Genomic DNA, 20,163 nt, shown 5'->3' with positions numbered 1-20,163 from the left:
GGTCACAATTTGAGCTTCTGAGAATATCTTGTTATGAAGAGCAGCTAAAAGGCCAATTTGGAAAAAAAAAAAAGTAGCTGTTTTGCAACAGATGCTGAGTTCAGTTTGGGGTCCATTAGAGTGGAGGGGTAACTGTTGAAGATATTCTTTAGGCTCCTTTGTGTACAGACTGGGACACTATTTTACATATTTTAATTTTTATTTATGTGTGTGCCTGTATGGGTTTATGTGTCCCACATGTGTGTATCTTTGAGGACCACAAGAGGATGTATGAAGCCTTAGAACTGGAGTTACATGTGTTTGTGAGGCACTTGATGTGAGTACCAGGAACAATACCTGGGTCCTCTGCAAGCATAGTGAGTGCACTTAATAGTGGGGCCACTCCCCGTGGCCCAGGGAATACCATTTTAGAGATGTGGAAACAGAAGATTGCCATGACTTCACATGCCAAGGACACTAAGTGAAATAGGGGCATCCTACTTTTGGTGTTCCATCTATGACATACTAAAACTCCAAGCAATCTAAGGAAGGGGGAAGGGAGGGAGGGAGGGAGGGAGAGAGAGAGAACAAGAGGTCCAGACAGTGCCAGTAATCATCAGAATTCTTTCAGAAGCAATTATGACCTATTTGTGCTACGAAGAAAAAAAAATGTGCTATTTCAGAGAAGCACCCACCAAAGATTTCACAACGGGCCTGGAGAAGTGTGGTCAATGATTGAAGAACAGAGTTCTCTCTGTCCTTTCCAAAGCACAGCGCTTTAGCTTCTGTTTACAGAAATGAAAGTACACCCCAAACATGGTTTAATATTTAAGCACCTCTGTATTTGTGTGCCTCTCTTCAGCAGAAGACACCACTTTGGTGAAGCTGGTGGGACACATCCGCAATGGTCTCCCCCGTGCTCGCCTTGTTCTCCGCCTTCCTCTGCCATGTTGCAATTGCAGGACGGAGTGAGTACTTCTTGCCTTTGAGAAAAATGAGAGCTCTAACCAATGAGGTTGTGTTGGGTCATACACAATAATGATGGCTTTCAAGGCAGAGTGGATGCTGGAGAGATGGCATGGATACTTACCTTATTCTTCAATGTTGCCATTCTTAAAATACATCTGTAGGACATTCAGCCAAATTTAAACTCAGCCTGCTGACCTGTAATATGTAGATGACAGTAAGGCCTCCTTCAAATGGTCATTAAGGTCGGATGAGATCTTGCATAGGAAGTATTTGGTACAGAATTGTGTAGACCTACAATTTGTAAACATCTTTCCCTTATATGCTAGGGGATTTTAAAACTCCTAAGAAGAAAATCCTGAATTGAGATTTTCTTCTTAACAGTCTGTTTTGTGTTCTGTTGTGTTCAGTCTGTCCGAAGCCGGATGACCTACCATTTGCTACGGTTGTCCCCTTAAAGACATCCTACGACCCTGGGGAGCAGATTGTCTACTCCTGCAAGCCAGGCTATGTGTCCAGGGGAGGGATGAGACGGTTTACCTGTCCTCTCACAGGAATGTGGCCCATCAACACCCTGAGATGTATCCGTAAGTCTGAAACTTCTCTCTAGCTCTCTTCCCTTGTGTGGGTTCTGGATATTTGCAGAGAAAACCTACTTCATTCTGTTCGGAGTGCCCAGGGCTGAGTGCCAGGTATCACACAAAAAGTCACATTTAGAGAAGCAGACAGCTAAGGAAAGTTTAAGTGGGGGAGGGAAGGTGGGAGGGAGGGAGAGAGAGCAGAATTGACGGATGGAAAAGGAAACATAACACAAATTAAAAGACAAGTAGTGGAGAAGTGTTGCCAAAGAGACTCATGGGTAAACAGATGGGGAACAATCATATCTTTGGACTTTGCCTCAGAAGGGAAGCAGACTTAATATTTACTGAACTGAGTATAAATGTATCTAAATTAAGTACATGTTTACAGTGAAATATAGACATGTTGGAATTTGATAATATATGTTTTATAGCACATTATTTTATGGTAAATGGTTATCTTCATTTATTCCTTGGAACATGGTTTATAACCATGGTGCCCGCCCGGTGCTCTATGCGGAACCTCACTTGGTAGCTGAGGGTGAGCCTGAACTTCCTGCCTCTGAGTTCTGGGATCATAGATGTGAACCACTACACCCAGCTCTCAGCTGAATTGTCGGAGTCAGATATTAATCAATCAAACAGACTATTGTGGCAAGTATTTAGAGTAGCTAGATGGGGCAATCAGAGCCCTGATTATTTTGATTTTATAGATATGACCTTTATCAGACTTATATATGTTCTTGCAAGTAATTCGAGTTTGTTCTTTATTTTTTTAAATCTAAGTGAGTTTTTTTTTGAAGCACTAGGGATTAAATTTCAGCTAAACATGTATTCCACCACAAAACTACACTTCTACCCCTTAAGCATGATTTTTAATGGAAAAATCATTTAAAATCAGCCAAATCTCTTATCGCTAATAACAATATTTTCAACTTACTTTCCATATGCTTTTTGCATCATTGCAAAGAGTACATATAATGTTGTGTTTTTCTATTTTTATCTGCATATTATAAAAATTGACGGTCTCTATGACCTTTATAATCTGTGTACTATTGGCTACATATTAGTTCAGTTGGTGGTTTAGTTTGCCTAATTAAAATAGTCCCATGACAATGACCTTTTAGATTGTCCAAGTCCTGTTGTAAGGACTATCTCAATACATGTATCATTTCTCCATTTCTATCACTCTCTTAGAACACTTACTAGTAGTTACTGGATCAAGAGATGGAGAGTTTACAAGTCTATACTTCAGTCAATATTTACCAGTGTTTCTCTTTAAATTGCAGCCAGAGTGTGTCCTTTCGCTGGAATCTTAGAAAATGGAATTGTACGCTACACAAGTTTTGAATATCCCAACAACATCAGTTTTGCTTGTAACCCTGGGTAAGGACTGTAGTGAGATGAAGGAACTGGCAGACCGAGCAAATAGCTGGATCCTTTAGCTAAGCATCACGGTTGCTTTGTATTCTTTCCAGTCTGTGGGTTGGGCTTGCTGGATACGGAATACATTTAAGTCCTGCTTTTACCAAATGCTATGATGACGTTGAGGGTGGTACATGAAATGGAAAACATATCATCCCATGCTACAGGAGACCAGCACTCCAGCTTCTGTGCCTCGAGCTAATCACGTGTAGGAGGAGACACAATGAAAAGAGTGAGCCTGTACCGTAATTCAGTCTCATCTCTGGGCCAGCTCTTAGCATATGACTGATATACAGTAAGAATGCGGCTTGGGGTTTAGTTCTAAGACTGACTGACCAGTGTGGTAGGTAGTCTTTTGAAAGGGATTCCATGGAGAAGACTGGAATATGGTGACACAGAGCCTACTCCTTCTTTAGAGATTTTTGTCTTAGTTACCATTCTATTGCTGTGAAGAGACACCATGACTGTGGCAACTCTTACCAAGGAGAGCACGGGGTGTGCTTACAGTTTCAGAGCTTTGATATATTATCGGCATGGCAACACATGATAGATATGGTGCTAAGAGCTCTACATCTGGATCCGAAGGTAGCAGAACGAGAGAGGCACTGGGCCTGGCTTGTGTTTTTTGAAACCTCAAAGCCCACCCACCATGACATACTTCCTCCGAAAAGGTCCAACTTCCCAATCCCTGAAACAGAGCCACTCCCTGGTGACCAAGCATTCAAGTATAGGAGCCCACAGGGGCCATTCTTATTCAAACCACCAGATTTATTTTTATCAATTTTAATTATGTGTCTGTGTGGGGTTATGTACACATGAGTGTAGGGCCCCACAGAGGTCACTGGCTTTAGATACCAGTGTTATCTGAAGAGGTCTGGAGTTACAGGTGAACTGTCCAGTGTAGGTGCTAGAATTCAAACTCTGGTCCTCTGCAAGAGCAGTGTGCTCTTAACCAGGGAGCCGTCTCTCCAACCCCGAACCTGGTTCTGTGAGTGCTTACACGGTGTCACAGCCTCACATGTATGTCACTTGTCATGCAATTCATCTGTTTTATAAGAAATGACACCAGTGTGACCCCCATGGAGAGTGTGCTGCTGTCCGCGGTGACAGTTTCTTTGAAGATCCTTGCTTGGGAGTGGAGATCTGGAAACCCATGTGTGAAGGAGAAGCATGGGTCTCTTCACAGAAATTCCAAGCTGCTAGTGGGGCTGGTGCAAAAGGCCCCTGGGCAGGGGTAGGGTGGGGTGGGGGCGGGGCTTCAGTGAGAGTGCTGAATCTTCATTGGCAATGATGACACGCGCTGTTCACACATATTCATGCCAGCACAACTAATGAACATCACAGTTTGCTGCATTCTGACATCCGGTAAAAGAGCTGGTTCTCAGCCTTATCTAAGGAGCTGATAACTTGGCCAATTGGCTGGAAATAAGGAAATTAGGGGTATGGGCCTCTACATTCACCAATCACAGAAACATCCAGTGGTTTCTCGTTTCTCTCTTCTCTTCTCTTCTCTTCTCTTCTCTTCTCTTCTCTTCTCTTCTCTTCTCTTCTCTTCTCTTCTCTCTTCTCTTCTCTTCTTCTCTTTTTTCTAAGGCAGGAGAATCCCTTCAGTTTTCTTTCTTTCTTTCTTTCTTTCTTTCTTTCTTTCTTTCTTTCTTTCTTTCTTTCTTTCTTTCTTTCTTTCTTCCTCTCTTTATTTCTCTTTCTTTCTTCCTCTCTTTCTTTCTTTCTTTCTTCCTCTCTTTCTTTCTTTCTTCCTCTCTTTCTTTCTTTCTTTCTTTCTTTCTTTCTTTCTTTCTTTCTTCCTTCCTTTCTCTCTCTCTCTCTCTCTCTCTCTCTCTCTCTCTCTCTCTCTCTTTCTTTTTTGTTTTTGTTTTTTTTTTGTTTTGTTTTGAGATAGGGTTTCTCTGTATAGTCCCGGATACCCTGGAACTCACTCTGTAGACCAGGCTGGCCTCGAACTCAGAAATCCGCCTGCCTCTGCCTCCCAAGTGCTGGGATTAAAGCCACGTGACACTACTTCCTGGTCCTTCAGTTTTCTTATTTGGCAACATAGAAAGTCCCTGATTCAAAACAAATGAATAGGGCTAAGGGTGGGGATCTCAGTAGTAGAATTGATGTCTTCTACATGTAAGTTTAGTCCCTAGCACATTTATAATGCCAATGAGGTTACTTTGTTGGTTAATACATTACATTTTTCTTCTCCAGGTTTTTTCTGAATGGGACCAGCTCATCTAAGTGCACGGAGGAAGGAAAATGGAGTCCAGACATTCCCACTTGTGCTCGTGAGTCTTGGGGGTCCCACCTGACAGTTGAGGGACCCGTTGGTCTGTCCACAAATTTCCTAGTCTTAGTATTGCCAACTCCACAGTCCAGAAACTCTGTGTTCCCAGAGACCTCACAGTCCTAACCCTAACCTCTCCTCCCCTCCCCTCTCCTCCCCTCCCCTCCTTTCCCCTCTCTTCCCCTCCCCCCTTCTCTCCCTTCCCCTCCCCTTCCCTTTCCTTCTTGTCATGCTAGGGAGCCAAGTCAATCTTGCACATGCCAGGCACATTATCTCTCTACCTTCTCATCTACACCCCCAGTCTTGGCAAGGGGGACTTCCACCAACAGTGGCTTCAGATATCTCTTCCTGTTAGTGCGTTCTTCCTCATTCATTCATGAGATGACCTGATCCCATCTCTACCAAACGTGGACTGGGGTTCTGCATGCTGTATTTTGAGCTGACAAGGCAGTAGTTCTCAACCTTCCTAATGCTGCAACCCTTTAATATAATTTCTCATGTCATGACAAACCCCTTCCCCCCAAATATAAATTTATTTCATGGCTACTTCAGAAGTGTAATTTTGCTGCTGTTAGGAATCTTAATGTAAATAGCTTATATGCAGGATATCTGATATTCGACCCTCAAAGGGGTTACAACCCACAAGCCTTGCTGTAAGCCTAAAGGAGAGGATAGTCAAGAGAATGAATCCAGTGGAAGAGATAAGGATAGTCCGTCATAATAAGCCACCAAGCACCTTGTAGCATAAGAGCAAGGCCTTCATGACTTATTCAATATATTCTCAATTAAGCAGTCAGTGAAAACTCTGGGCCCATTCCTTATAGACAATTGTTTTCAGGTATCCTAGCTTGAGATTTCTATAACTCGAATCTTTGACTAAGAGGCCCAGACCAGTCATGGATGTGGTCCTTTAGCCTTTCAGGGACACCGGTCCTAGCAAAGGAGAGTAGAAAACTAGAGGAATTCCAGATGAATCCTAACCACATTAAAATATTTAAAGATAAATTGAGCTCTTTGTCCACAGCAAGGCTCTCCATGATTCGGATAGTCTCCCTTTGAAGCATCTTTATACCAGTTACATAAATTAACTTTTTTTTCCAGTCAGGAGCAGAAAATCTACTTTAAATTCAAGCTAATCTGAGCGAGTGAGTCTCATGCTTGGAAGTGTACAGCAGTCACCAGGGTTGACATCTAGTAGATATCAATGTGTACATGCTGACTCGAGCACCGGGATGTGATCTGAGCTTTTCTCCAGCTGCCCGGCTGGTCAGTGACCACTCCCTGAGAAACAACCACTGAGGATAGATAGATCATGATAAATCATCTTTTCATCAGCAGTGTCTTTATGTAACAGTGTAACAGTCCCTGGATTTGCAGGAAAGGCGATGTATTGCCAAGGAGTGCTGATAAGCCACTGCCTTGTCTTTGGGCACCTGCATGTCTCTATGTGCAAACCTCCATTTTTTCATTCCCAAAGCAGGAGGTATTTGTAGGAACAAACCATACTAGAGGCAGAACTCAGAGTCACAAACAATATGGTATCAAGTATTGCAGGGTCGTCCCCCAACAGTGTCTTCTATACATTCTGACTTCTAGAAACATCTTTCAAGGTAGTCTTTATGTCAAAGATGTATAGGAAACAAATGAACATGACAAGACAAATATATTTCTGCAGTTCCCTCCTCTTCCCCTCATTTCCCCCCTCCTTATTCTTCTCTGTTGATGGTTTCTGACTGGTTGGCAATTTGATTTGACTTTTTCTTACTTGTCATCAACAATGGCTTGTTTTTACAAAACGTGTGACCAAAGTTTTCATTTCTTCAAATTCATTCTCATATTCTCTTTCATTCTGAGATGAGTGTATTTTAACTTTTAAATTATTTACTTGGGGCTGGAGAGATGGCACTGACTGTTCTTCCAGAGGTCCTGAGTTCAAATCCCAGCAACCACATGGTGGCTCACAACCATCTGTAATAGGGTCAGATGCCCTCTTCTGGTGTGTCTGAAGACAGATACAGTGTACTCATATACATAAAATAAATAATTCTTTGAAAAATATTTACTTGGCATATGTGTAGAGGTCCAAAGATCATCTATGAAAGGCAGTTCTTTCTTTCTGCTATGTGTGTCCTGTGGATTGAACTCTGGTCATTGGGTGTGGCAACAAATTATTTTTATATACAGATATATCCTGCCAACCTATAGAACCTATCTATCTATCTATCTATCTATCTATCTATCTATCTATCTATCTATCTATCTATGTATCCACCTATCCATTCTCTCTCTCTCTCTCTCTCTCTCTCTCTCTCTCTCTCTCTCTCTCTCTCTCTCTCTCTTATTTGAGATAATGTCAGGCTGGCATTGAACTCGCACAGATCCACCTGCCTCCAAAGAGTGTATTCCAAAACCCCAGCTATTTTCATTGAGATGACAGTGATCTCTCTTTGCAGGCATCACCTGCCCGCCACCACCAGTTCCAAAGTTTGCACTCCTTAAGGATTATAGGCCTTCAGCTGGGAACAACTCTTTGTATCAGGACACAGTGGTCTTTAAATGCTTGCCACACTTTGCCATGATCGGAAATGACACAGTCATGTGCGCAGAACAAGGAAACTGGACTCGATTGCCAGAATGCCTGGGTAAGTGGCTAAGACAAAATAATAAGACAAAATAGCTAGAGTAGCATAGAAACACATCTTTGAATGTGTTGAAAAATGCTAACTGCCGGGAACATTCCAAATTCTCTCCCTCAACAAACTAAAAAGTTATATTGATTTTTGCTTTCTTTCTTCTTGAGAGGGAGGATAGGGGGCAAGTCTTTTGAGAGAGGGTTTCTCTGAGTAGCCTTAATTGTCTTAGAAGTTTCTCTGTAGATCAGGATGGCCTTGAACTCACAGACATCTGCCTACCTGTGCTTCCGAAGTGCTAGGATTAAAGTTATGCCTGATGGCTGCCCGGCTGCCTGGCTTCTTCTTTGTTAAGAAAGGGTCTCACGTATCCATTGTGTGACTTTTCCTAGGGAGGAAAAATCAGGCCCTGACGAAAGACCAAAGAAATGATACCACCTGAGTCTAGTAGCCTAAGGGATTAGGGAGTTTATTGGAGTTGTTATAGGCACATAGGTGAGGGGTTACATGCATACTCTGTGACTGACTCAAAGGCAACTACATTGCTGAAGAAACCCACTTCAGCATGCGTGGGTGATAACTAGGAAGGCTGCAATCCTTGTTGCTTTCCCCCCAATATGGAGGCTGCTCCATCAGCAGGAGGATCTTCTTCAGCAATCGCCACTATTTACACAAACTTGGAGAGGGGCCTTTGTTTCTTGAGTCTTATGAGCATCCTTCCTCCTTTTATGACAGAAACATTTCAATCCTGAAGAAAGTTCTATACAATAGCCTGGGCTGATCTTAAACCCACGATGTAGCCTGAGATGGGTCTGTCTCTAGCTCTTATCCCCCTGCCATTACCTCCCAAGTGCTGAGATTATAGGTGTGCACCACCACACTAAGTCTATCGAGTGTCTACTGTGTGCACCACCACACTAAGTCTATCGAGTGTCTACTGTGTGCCACCACCACACTAAGTCTATCATTGAGTGTCTACTGTTTGCCACACAGTGTGCTTTATACTGGGGATATTAGGAGAATGAGTTCAGTTTCTGACCTGCGGGGAATCAATGATCTTGCAATTAATAGTCTAAACTGACTGCGTGTTATTTCCAGCAGTCAAGATACATCGGCTTGATACATAGGCTTTGGATCGTGAGTGGAAGTTAAAGGAAAGGCACACTATTCAGGGTCACATCACTTGCAAAGCCACAAAGCCATGAACGGACTTGTGTCTAGTGACAGCTGGAACACCAGTGAGGTGTCCCTGGATTAAGGGTTTTAAAAACTGGGTTATAGTCTGATTGATAGCTATGACTTTATAATCTCCCTACATTTAAGAATCATCGCCAGTGTCTTTTTAATCTGGTTTATTGACTAGGAAAAAAAAAAAGATTTTTCTCCCTCTTCTTTCATATCCACATTTTAGATTGTAGAAGTTTGTGACAAATGACACTTCATGATGAAAACTCAAAGCCCAAAGAGCTAGCAGGGTGTCATTATTTATTTTCGATGTCTGTTTTCTAAATATTCAGAGTTCTATGAATGTAAGAGAGCAGGGATAGAATCAAGCATCAGGGACCTAGAAACTGCATTTCGCTCACAGGATGCTCACTGGCTCTGTGGTGTAAGGGAAAGGTGAAGGCATTTTGCAACTCTCAGAAAATGCTATGAGTTACTAACATTTTCCTTACTGATTACGTTTTTCAGAAGTAAAATGTCCCTTCCCTCCGAGGCCAGAAAATGGGTATGTGAATTATCCTGCAAAGCCGGTGCTTCAATACAAGGATATAGCCACATTTGGTTGCCATGAGACATACAAGCTGGACGGCCCAGAAGAAGCGGAATGTACCAAGACGGGAACTTGGTCCTCCTTGCCCACCTGTAGAGGTACTGGCACGTGGGTGAGGTCTTGCAGAGTACTGAATCAGAGTACTGAATTCGCCCAGTGAGTGGATCACGCTCGTTGGCCATTTTCTTGTCCTATCTAATATCCACTTATCGCTCAGGCTCCTCTCATAGAATCAACATGTAAATGTCCTAAGGATTCAAAGTACATGGGGAAACTGGCCTGCTTTGGAATGTTGCTTAGCGTTCAGCTATGGGAAACAAGGAGGTTCTCTGTAAGCCCCAGCAAGAGGGTGGAAGACCATGATTTTTGCTTGTATTTATTTTTAAGTCTTTGCTTGTATCTATCTATCTATCTATCTATCTATCTATCTATCTATCTATCTATCTTCTAATCTATCTATCTATTTATTTTTGGTTTTATCGAGACAGGTTTTCTCTGTGTAGCCCTGGCTGTCCTGGAACACACTCTGTAGACCAGGCTGGCCTCGAACTCAGAAATTTGCCTACCTCTGCCTCCAGAGTTCTGGGATTAAAGGTGTGCACCACCACACCCAGCTGCTTGTATTTATTTTTAAGTCTGCCCATGAGTACCCTTTTGAAAAATATTTATTTTACTATTTTTAAATTTGTGTGTGGGCAAGGTATGAGTACAAGTGCCTGCAGGGATCAGAGGTGTTGGATTCCTTGAACTGCAGTTAGCAGCAGTTGTAAGCCACCTGATGTGGATACTGGGAACAGAACTCGGGTCCTCTAGAAGAGCAGTTTATGCTCGCTCGCCTCTGCAGGCCAAGCATCCCGCTCAGCCCCCCCCACTCCACCTCACCCCCAACCCCCACACTTGCTCTTTTTTTTTTTTGTCAAGACTTTCTTTGTTGCAAAAATCAATCACACATCTAAGCTAGTTGGGTGGGGGGACTTTTAAAATAAAAAGAAATATGCAAATGAGGACCTGAGATACAACATGTCAGGGTCCACTCCTGTCTCTGTGTCCCTTTCTTTCTCTGAACTCCTTGATTCTACAGTAGGTAAAGCGCCCATCACCAGCTGGCTTCCCTTCCTTGAGCTGTCAGGTTTTTTTGAGTTGGGCATCTGTTCTTAATCCAGTCAGTGCCATGATTTGCATAATGCAACAGTTATGCAAAGAGCAACCATAGAGCACTCTATCTCTGCCCACACTGAACTGTTTAAACAGAAAAGGAAAGCAGGCACAAAACCCAAATGATGAATGGCTGGTGTTGTAGGCTGGAATATCTTAGAAGCAGAGTCTGGGAGAGCTGTTCAAATGCAGTTGATTTATGAAGCCAGTGTCTCAGAAGATAGGGCAGGGAAGGAAGGGTAGGTACTGGCTCTCAGGCTTTGCCGTGGTGCATCAGAGTCCTAGTGTGTGTGCGTGTGCACGTGTGTGCGTGTATATGTGTGCATGTGTGCACATGAATGTACTTGTGTGTATGTATGCACATGCGTGTATGGGTGTATGCATGTGTGTATGGACACAAATATCTGTGTGCCAGAGGCGGGTGTCACGTGTCTTCTTCAATCACTCCCTACCTTATTTTTTTAAAGACAAGATTGCTCACTAAACCCGGAGGCTCACTGGCCAGTCAGAGAGCTCTAGCTGTTTGTCTATTGGCTTCTCCAGGTCTCCCTTTCCACCCTAGTTCTTATGTAGGTCCTTGCTGGGGTCTGAACTCAGGTCTTCATGCTATGTAGCAGCATTTTACTGTCTGAGCCATCTCTGAGGCCCTTGAGGGCTAGTTTTTATACCTATTTCTGTGTTCCATCCTCAGTTTCTGATTTAGTGGATCTGGAATGGGTATTTATATATTGAAGAACAATCTCATGCACACACAGATATATGCAAAGAAATTTAAAATGTCTTATATTTTTATTGTGTTTGTATATGTATGTGTATTTATGTGTGTATCTGTGTGCATGCACATTCATCATGACCTACATGTGGATGTCACACTATATATTTATTATTTTGTGTGCACGTGCACATATGTATGTGGACTCACATGCATCATGGTGCCTTTGTGTAGGTCTGAGAGCAGCTTGATGAAGTTTAGTTTTCTTCTTCTACCACATGGGTCCTGTGGATTGATTGATCTCAGGCTTGGTGGCAGGTGCCTCTATCCACCGAGCCAGCTCACTGGCTATAAGTAAGCAAGATTCTTTTCAGCAAAGAATCAGCGGACCATTGTCCTGACTACAGACATTCTCTCTTTCAGCGTCTTGCAAACTCTCCATTAAGAAAGCCACCGTGCTGTACCAAGGGATGAGGGTGAAGATCCAGGAACAGTTTAAGAATGGGATGATGCATGGCGACAAAATTCACTTCTACTGCAAAAACAAAGAAAAGAAGTGCAGCTACACTGTGGAGGCTCATTGCAGAGATGGCACTATCGAGATTCCAGCGTGCTTCAAGGGTAAGGCTGGGATGGGCTGTTTGGTTGGAACTCCACTTGGCCCCGGCTATCACCAGCCAGTTATGAGTGATTTTGAGAAGCTAAGTCTAGCTGGGTCTTTAAAAAGAACCACTGTGATGGAGGAAATCAGATAAGGCAGAGAGCTACTTACAGCTTTTTGTTTTCCCATTCTTTTCATTAATCCTTGAGGTTGTGGGTTTCTTTGATTGACCGTTGAGGTGAATTATGCCATCTTATGTAACTCCAAGTTTAGTATGAAAACTAATAAGGTCAAATATTGAATAATACAATCATCTATCACTTCATTATTCCACATTTTAGAGACACCGATAATAACGATGGTAATTAGCCTATAGATCCTGTGTTATTTTTCTTGCCTTTAGGAATGCCACTTTTGAAAAGAATTCTTTAGGGCACAGTTTGTTTAGAGCAAACTATGTTGAGAGAGATGTGTGGGATTCAGATGTGGATACTGGTTGGCATATAGAACTACATGCTAACCTAAGGTTTCAGATTTAGGGCTTTTGTAGTCTTTATTGCCAGGAATGAAAAGCCAAGAGAGGCTGAAGCTACTGTTGGCTCTAGGTTTATAAGTTCTCCAGATCCATTGATGACAAAGCATTGATGGTTAGGAAGACAACAATTGAGAAAGAAATTACTGGGGGACAGTGTCTGAGAACTTACCATCTAGGGAGAGAACAAAGTATAAATGATTAATACACTATGCCTCATAAGGTTGGTTCAACTGCTAGAAGTATTTTATTTTGTGTGTGTGTGTGTGTGTGTGTATGAGTGGTGTGTATGTGTGTGTGTGTATGTGTGTGTATGAGTGGGGTGTGTGTGTGTGTGTGTGTGTGTGTGTGTGTGTGTGTGTGTATTGTGCAGGTACATGTACCTGTGCTTACATGTGGAGGTTAAAGATGCCATGTGTCCTACTCTATCTTTTCTGTATTATTTCTTTTAGACAGGATCTCTCACTCAATCTGGAGCTAGGCTGGTGGTCAGCAAGGCCCAGCCATCCTCTTGTTCCCCTCTTAAAACTGGTGTAACAGGCATTTGCATGTGGCATGCCTAGCTTTTTACATGGGTGATAGGATCTGAACTCTTATGCAGCAAGTGCTGTTACCCACAGAGCCGTCACCCCAGCCCTAATGAATAGAAACTTTGTTTGTGGCATAGGATACATGCTCTACCAGTGCCATCACAATGACAAAGAGTTAGAACCCTACTGACTAAGTTCTTACTGGCCAAAGGATAGAAGAGCTCGGGCTGCAGGGATGGATTCCTTGGTAAACTGCCTGTTGCACAAGCACTGGAGCCTAAGGTTTAGATCCCAGAATCCATTAAAAAGCTGCCTGGGTACTAAGCTTATAACCCCAGAGCTGGGAAGAAGAGCTGGGAGGTAGAGAGCAAATTTCTGGAGCTTGCTGCCTAGCCAGCCAATCAGTGAGCTCTCAGGGTTCAGTGGGAAACCCTGTCTCAGAAAATAAAGTGGCTAGATAGTGATAGAGGTAAACACCCAACGTTGAGGTCTAGTCTCCGCACTCTGCACGCACGCACTAGAACCCTAGTGAGACGTTAAATATACAATTGACAAAATACAATGGGCTTAATACAAATCAGTAGAGAAACTACTGGAAGGGGTTAATTTAAAAATCAGAATCTCATTGCTGTAGTTTCTTCAGGCTGATTTTGCTTGCGGCCTTCAGACAGAGGCAGCACTCTTGATTCCGTAGGGAGTAAATAAAAGGCGGATATGATTTCTCCCCCTTTTAATCTTGCCTGTCAGAGTTATATAAAACCCTTCATTTTCTCTTCTTGGAAATAAATGGCTTATTCTTTCCCATTTTTTCCCCTCTCCCATCACTGAGACCTCATACTAAATGATTTTATTCCTAGAATTAGATTTATTCAACACATGTGTAAGATGTATTTGATTTGGATGAGCTGTTTAGATAATTTAAGAAATGATTGTCTCTCTTGTTTATCTTTTCCCCTCCTCCCACAGAGCACAGTGCTCTGGCTTTCTGGAAAACGGATGCATCAGAACTGACACCGTGCTGAAGTCGTTTCCTGAATCAAAATTGAATGTCGTATTTGTATTTCTGCTTGTCTTAGGAATCCAACTGAAATAGCAGAATAAAGTTACTGGATTGCCTCAGTTATTACAGTGTGACTCCATATGGCATCGTGGTTTTAGTTATGTTAAGAGATCCACATACCCAAAGCATCCTTGGTGTCTGGCAGCGATGTAGCTCGGTACCCATGAGCAGGGTAGCCCCGTTACACTATAATACTTCTTACAGATGGGTTCATAGACCTCCAAGACAGTATTTATCTACTCATTACAGCAACAAAAATGGTCCACAGTTCTAGAGGATGGTCTTGAAATTTGTATTGAAGACGTAGTTCCTAGATAATTCTTGTGCTTCCCTGAGTTTGGGCATCATGGCCACAAAGGAGTAAGCAAGGACTTCCAGGTCTACAGAACTGGCCTGGAATAGTTGATGCTGTTTTTACATGATGCCAAACAAACAAACAACAACAACAAACACTTCCCTTACTCATTATCATTCTAACATCTGACTTTGGCTTTCCTCTGCCCTTCCCTTGTTCTGTTTTATCTATTGGCTAAACTCACTCAAGGCTCTCTTTCCTTTGCCTATGCTCACCCCTAAGAAGCTGAGTGTTGCTGGGAGCAAAGCAGACATCACCATCTCATGGATAGAACCCAGTTTAAATTCATGGATGCAGCAGATGTAGGCTCTCAGATTCTGTCCGGCACTTCCGCCATCTGTCTCTGGTCTGCTCACACCCCTGCTCTCTACAGTGGATATTTCTCTCCTGGGTCCTCCTGTTGTGATGTGACCAAGCAGAGGCTTCAGACTCCTGCAGCTGTGCATTTGCATCCGTGGTCCAAGGGGGGCTCGGCTCCTTCTCAAGTTGGCACCAGAACTGAATATCACCCACACGGCACGGCTGGTTTTCCTTATGTGGAGCTTGCAGCAGGGTTTTAGAGAAAAGTCAATTGGGCCGGGCGATGTGTATCAGAGTCAAACTCTCAGAATATTGACCCTGAGGAGTCACTGTGTGAAACTGTGATGGCAAAAGCTAGGCCTTAGTCTCCCGGAATGTTGGAGATGCCAGGAACATGGGATGTCTGCAGAGGAAAGCGGCAAGCACCACGTTGAGCCTGCCCAAGAGAAAATGTACAGGTGTTGAAAATGGTGTGGCCACAGGTGAGGGATGCCCAAGCCTTTAGGAGCTCAAATAATATTACCACACTGTGGTTGTTGGGCAACAGTTTCAGACTTTACCCTTTACCCTGCTGGATGGTGGTCTTCCTTTGGGCCAATCTTTTCTTCTTATTCTTTCGTTCCTTCCTACTAGAAGGAGAATACTTAGTTTGTATTGCATATTATATGTGTTTAACTTTCTTGGTTTTAGAGACCACAGTGAAGTCACTGATTTAAGTCTAGGAAGAATTTGCACTTTGAGTTTTTGATCAGTATTGGGGATTTCTGAAGTTTAGTTAGATGCGCTTAGTATTGGGAGAGAGTTGTCTTGAGCCTTAGGGGACCAGGAGTTTGGGAATGTTACCACTGGAATGTGAGCTGTCCCCCGAGTCTGTGTGTTTGGATGCCCAGTTCCCACTTCCTGGCATTGCTTTGGAGGTTTACAGACTCTGGGAGATGGGGCCTAGTTGACAAGAGGAGGTCATAGAGGGCAAATTTTGGCAGTTATGTTGCTTTGGCTTCTCCTGTTGTCATGTGAACAAGCAGAGGCCTCATACGCCTGCTGCTGTGCACAGAGCCCCTTGCCTTTCCCACCTTGATGGACTGAGATTCCTTGGAAACCATGAGTGCAAACAAGGCTTTCCTCCCTTATGTCGATTTTCTTGGGTATTTTGCTGCAATAAGAAGAAAAGTAGCCAATACAGTTTTCCAGGGCAACTAGTCAGTCAACAATATGCACGATACTTTGTCACCAATGTGCTTTCTGCAAGGAGTGTCAGAGAAACACAAATGTCTGTTGACCATCAGATAAATTATTTCCCTTGCTTTTTGCCATTTTACACTTAAAACCAAACCAAACCAAACCAAAAACCTACTGGGCTAGAGAGATAGCTCAGTGGTTAAGAACACTGGCTCTCCTTCCAGAGGTCCTGAGTTCAATTCCCAGAAACCACATGGTGGCTCACAACCACCTATAAAGAGATCGGATGCCCTCTTCTGGTGTACATGCAGATATACATTAAATAAACAAAACTTAAAAAACAAAAGAAAACAAAACTAAAAACCAAAAAACTACTTTTGTATTGTCTTCCAAGTTCATTCAACCCAATCTGCTAATAGTTGATCATCTAAAGCTGAAAGTTCAAAGGAGAAAAACTTGCTGAAAGACATCCACTGAGTTCTAATTTAACGTTGAGATTAAAAACAAAAACACAAAGCTTTTATTTATGGAGAGTTGGCCCTGTCCCTCACTGGCTGCAGCAGTCAGGAGAGTTGGCCCCACACCTTGCCTGAGCAGCATAGCAGAGCAGATCCTGGTGTGGATGGGTATGAGCACAGAGAGCTGGCCCTGTCCCTTGCTGTGTATAGCACTCAGTGAATGGGTCTGGCACCTTGACTGGCAGCATAGTAGAACTGGGTCTGGAGGTGTGGGTGAGGGCAAGTTGGTCTCAGAGGCATTAGAGTGGGAGACCCCTCCCCTTTGCTGGCTGAAGCATTGGGTAAGCTAGCTGGGGCAGTGCTGGAGATCACACTGGATGTGTGGGAAGCCTGGCAGAGTGACCAGTTCAGCTGCCACGCAGATCCAGATCTAGGATTTTGACTTGGCTCACTCCAACCTCTCCCTCATCTATGAAGTGATGTACTGCTGGCTATCAGGAAAGTCCTGCAGATCCAAAGCTGCAGGAGCTCCATGACACAGGGCAACAACAAGATATTCAAGAGGAGGCTTGGTGAGGATCTGGTATGGATGGTGTAGCAGAAGCCTGAGGCCTTAACCCAGACCAAGGACTCATTGCCATGAATAGTTGCCAGGAAAGATGTGTGTACAGAAGGATATGCTGTGTGACACACTGTGACACACTTCAACTTCCACAGGAACCAGGAAAGATGTGTGTACAGAAGGATATGCTGTGTGACACACTGTGACACACTTCAGCTTCCACGGGGACCAGGAAAGATGTGTGTACAGAAGGATATGCTGTGTGACACACTGTGACACACTTCAGCTTCCACGGGGAAAAGTTTTTTAATGTCTTGTTTTGGTTTTGGTTTTTTGTTTTCTTTTTCGAGGGAGGTTACAAGGGCAGAGGACAGATAGGAAAGGGAGGGGAGATGAGTGGGATTGGGGATGCATGACGTAAAACTCACAAATAATCCATAAAAAGTTTTGAAAACATTCAGATTCCATCTAGGGAAAACATTCATTTATAGAAATGTCCTGGACTTTTCAACAAAAGCAACACCCAAGATATTCATCCATCTGCCCTTAACCAGGGGCAACTTAATTTATACTTTTTCCTGTGTTATGCAATTAAATACATCGCTTCAACAGATTCCATTTCGAATTAAGACATTCTAAGTGCTGAGTACACCTCTCCTTCCTAAGACACAAAAATATTATAGTGATATTACTTTTGTTTAATTTTAATTTTGTTGTGTGTTCTAGTTTTGTTTCTATTGTGGTAAAATACTCTGACAAAAAGCAGCCTAGGAGAGAAGGGTTTGTAATAGGTCACACCCATGATGCAAGGAAGTTACAGTTCCAGGACCTTGCGACCGCTGGTCACCTAACACAGAACATCCTCAGTCAAGAGCAGAGAGAAATAAACGCATACGCCTTTGCTTGTTTGTTTGTACTCAATTTAATGCATCTACTTTTACCCAGTTCAGGGACTCTTGTCTTGGGGAATGGTGCCAACCACAATGGACTGTCTTCCCACATCAACTAAATTAAATGAGACAATGTGCAAGGACATATCCACAGGTCACCCCAGTGTAGACAGTCTGCCGCGGAGCCCCTTCCCGTGGACTTCTGGGAAGTACTGTGTTAGTGGTAAAAGTTGACTGGCAGTGACAGGCAGATGCATAGGAAGAAGCACTTCCTGCAGTGGTCAGTGTGGAGCAGGGCACCTCTGCGGCTCCATATTTTCAGGCACTTTCTGTTTAAATGGAAGATTTTCAGGGAAGTTTGCCGTTACTCCCTGCAGGCCGTCAGCAGGCAGACTTAAGTCACCAACTTCTGTTGTCCTGGTACAAAGTTTAGTTTATCTCTCTCTTTTTTCCTTCAAGTTATTTAAAAGTTTTTTTTAAAATTTGATTTTGAGTAAATAGATTATATATACATACATATGTATATATGCCTTTCATCATGTGAACTTTCTCAGTTCATCTAGTTATAATATCCTTTGAAAAATAAATTATTTGGGATGGCAAGGTGGCACAGCAGGCACTTGCTACCAAGCCTGACAACTGGAGCTTGATCCCTGGGACCCAAATCTACATGTACATACGCATGCACACACACACACACACACACACACACACACACACACACACACACACACGCATGCTTGCAAGAGAAAGAGAGATTACGAACAAGTTTTTATCTGTGTTATTGCTGCCTCCTAGTGGTGTATATTGGGTGTGTTAGAGTTGTCTAAAGAAACAGAACTGATAAACTGAAAAATATGTATATGTATATATATATGTATATATGTATGTACATATCTATATTCATACACACTTATGTGCAGCTATACAGATCTCTTCCCCAGTAATGATGGTGAGAAGATGGTGATGACACTGGTGAGAATGGGATTCATTAGATCGTTTGCAGGCTGTCCTCTGGGTAGTCCAACAATGGCTACCTCCTGATGTAAAGGCTGAGAATCTGACAGTTGTTCAGTTCAGGAGTCTGGATGTCTTTTTTGTTTGTTTGTTTTTGTTTTTTGATACAGGATTTCTCTGTATAGCCCTGGCTTTCCTGGAACTGTCCAGGCCGGCCTCAAACTCAGAAATCCGCCTGCCTCTGCCTCCCAAGTGCTGGGATTAAAGGTATGCACCACCACCACGCCGGCGAGTCTGGATGTCTTAGCAGTTCCAGGATGGCCCTGGAATCCCAGAGGATGCCTGGAGAGCTGCTGGTTGTCAGTCTGCATTGGACTCCTGAAGAAGTTGGTCCTAATACAGGCAAAGGAACGCCCCAGCAACAGAACAGACAACTTTCCATTGAGGGCAAACAGATTAAGATCGGTTTCCTTCTTCCAGGTGGGTGCTCCTGCTTCAAATACTCTGTTTAAGAATATCTCACCCAGGTACACCCAGGAGCACGGGGTTTGTGGCCGCTGACACAGTCGAGTTAGCAGACAAGATTGCATTGGGTCTCTAAATGTTCACAAAAGACTTGGGGAAGACAAGAAATTGAAATGTCCTTGTATCAGGTGCTGAGCAATGTTCTATACGAACCATCCTTATCTTGCCAATTGGTCCGTAAGGAAGCTAGAGAAGTTGTGTAACTTGGATTTCTGCCTCACATCATGAAGGACTCTCAGAACCCAGATACCCAGACTTCAGAGCTTTGACTTGAGGCTGTACTTCTAGTTGAGTTCTGATTGCCCTCCCACCCCCACCCCCTGGAACTTACTGGAAGTAACTGTGCTTGAAAGTGGGGATTTTGCAGCCTGGTGTCCCCCAGGTTGGCAGGTAAGACCACTGTGCAGAGCAGGCTGGAGTGCCTTGCTAACCGGTTGCTCTCTGTTCCAACACTGGCCAGGGGCACATGGGGACTGCTGGAGCCCGGAAGTAGAGCTGGGGTTTTTCTGTTAACAATCCTTAGCATGAGTTTCTCCAACAGAGTGGGCTGAACAGGAATGGAATCATGAGTATTGCTTAGTTCTGGTTTAAATTAAGGAACCCAGAGTGACTGTACTAAAGGTAGTGACCTTTTCAATTGTTATTAATGAGGAAAAGAAAATATGCCTTTCCTCTCTGCTCTCTTTAAACTTCACCGTTTTTGTGGTGAAA

General features: G+C 43.3%; 1 protein-coding gene across 1 annotated transcript; it reads left to right on the top strand.

Moving 5' to 3' along the window:
* The first annotated feature begins 812 nt into the window (after positions 1–812).
* On the top strand, positions 813–14,289 carry Apoh (apolipoprotein H). The gene is made up of 8 exons (XM_021177300.3): positions 813–947; positions 1,356–1,532; positions 2,813–2,909; positions 5,157–5,233; positions 7,686–7,874; positions 9,555–9,734; positions 11,927–12,124; positions 14,133–14,289. Exons 1-8 carry the CDS (start codon positions 884–886, stop codon positions 14,186–14,188), a joined length of 1,038 nt encoding a protein of 345 aa, XP_021032959.1. The 5' UTR covers positions 813–883; the 3' UTR covers positions 14,189–14,289.
* Positions 14,290–20,163: the final 5,874 nt, after the last annotated feature.

This window comes from Mus caroli, unplaced genomic scaffold, assembly GCF_978045245.1.
Source record: "Mus caroli unplaced genomic scaffold, Mus_caroli_1 scaffold_13, whole genome shotgun sequence".
In the NCBI taxonomy this organism is placed as follows: Eukaryota; Metazoa; Chordata; class Mammalia; order Rodentia; family Muridae; genus Mus; species Mus caroli.
This window is presented reverse-complemented; position numbering and strand designations above follow the sequence as displayed.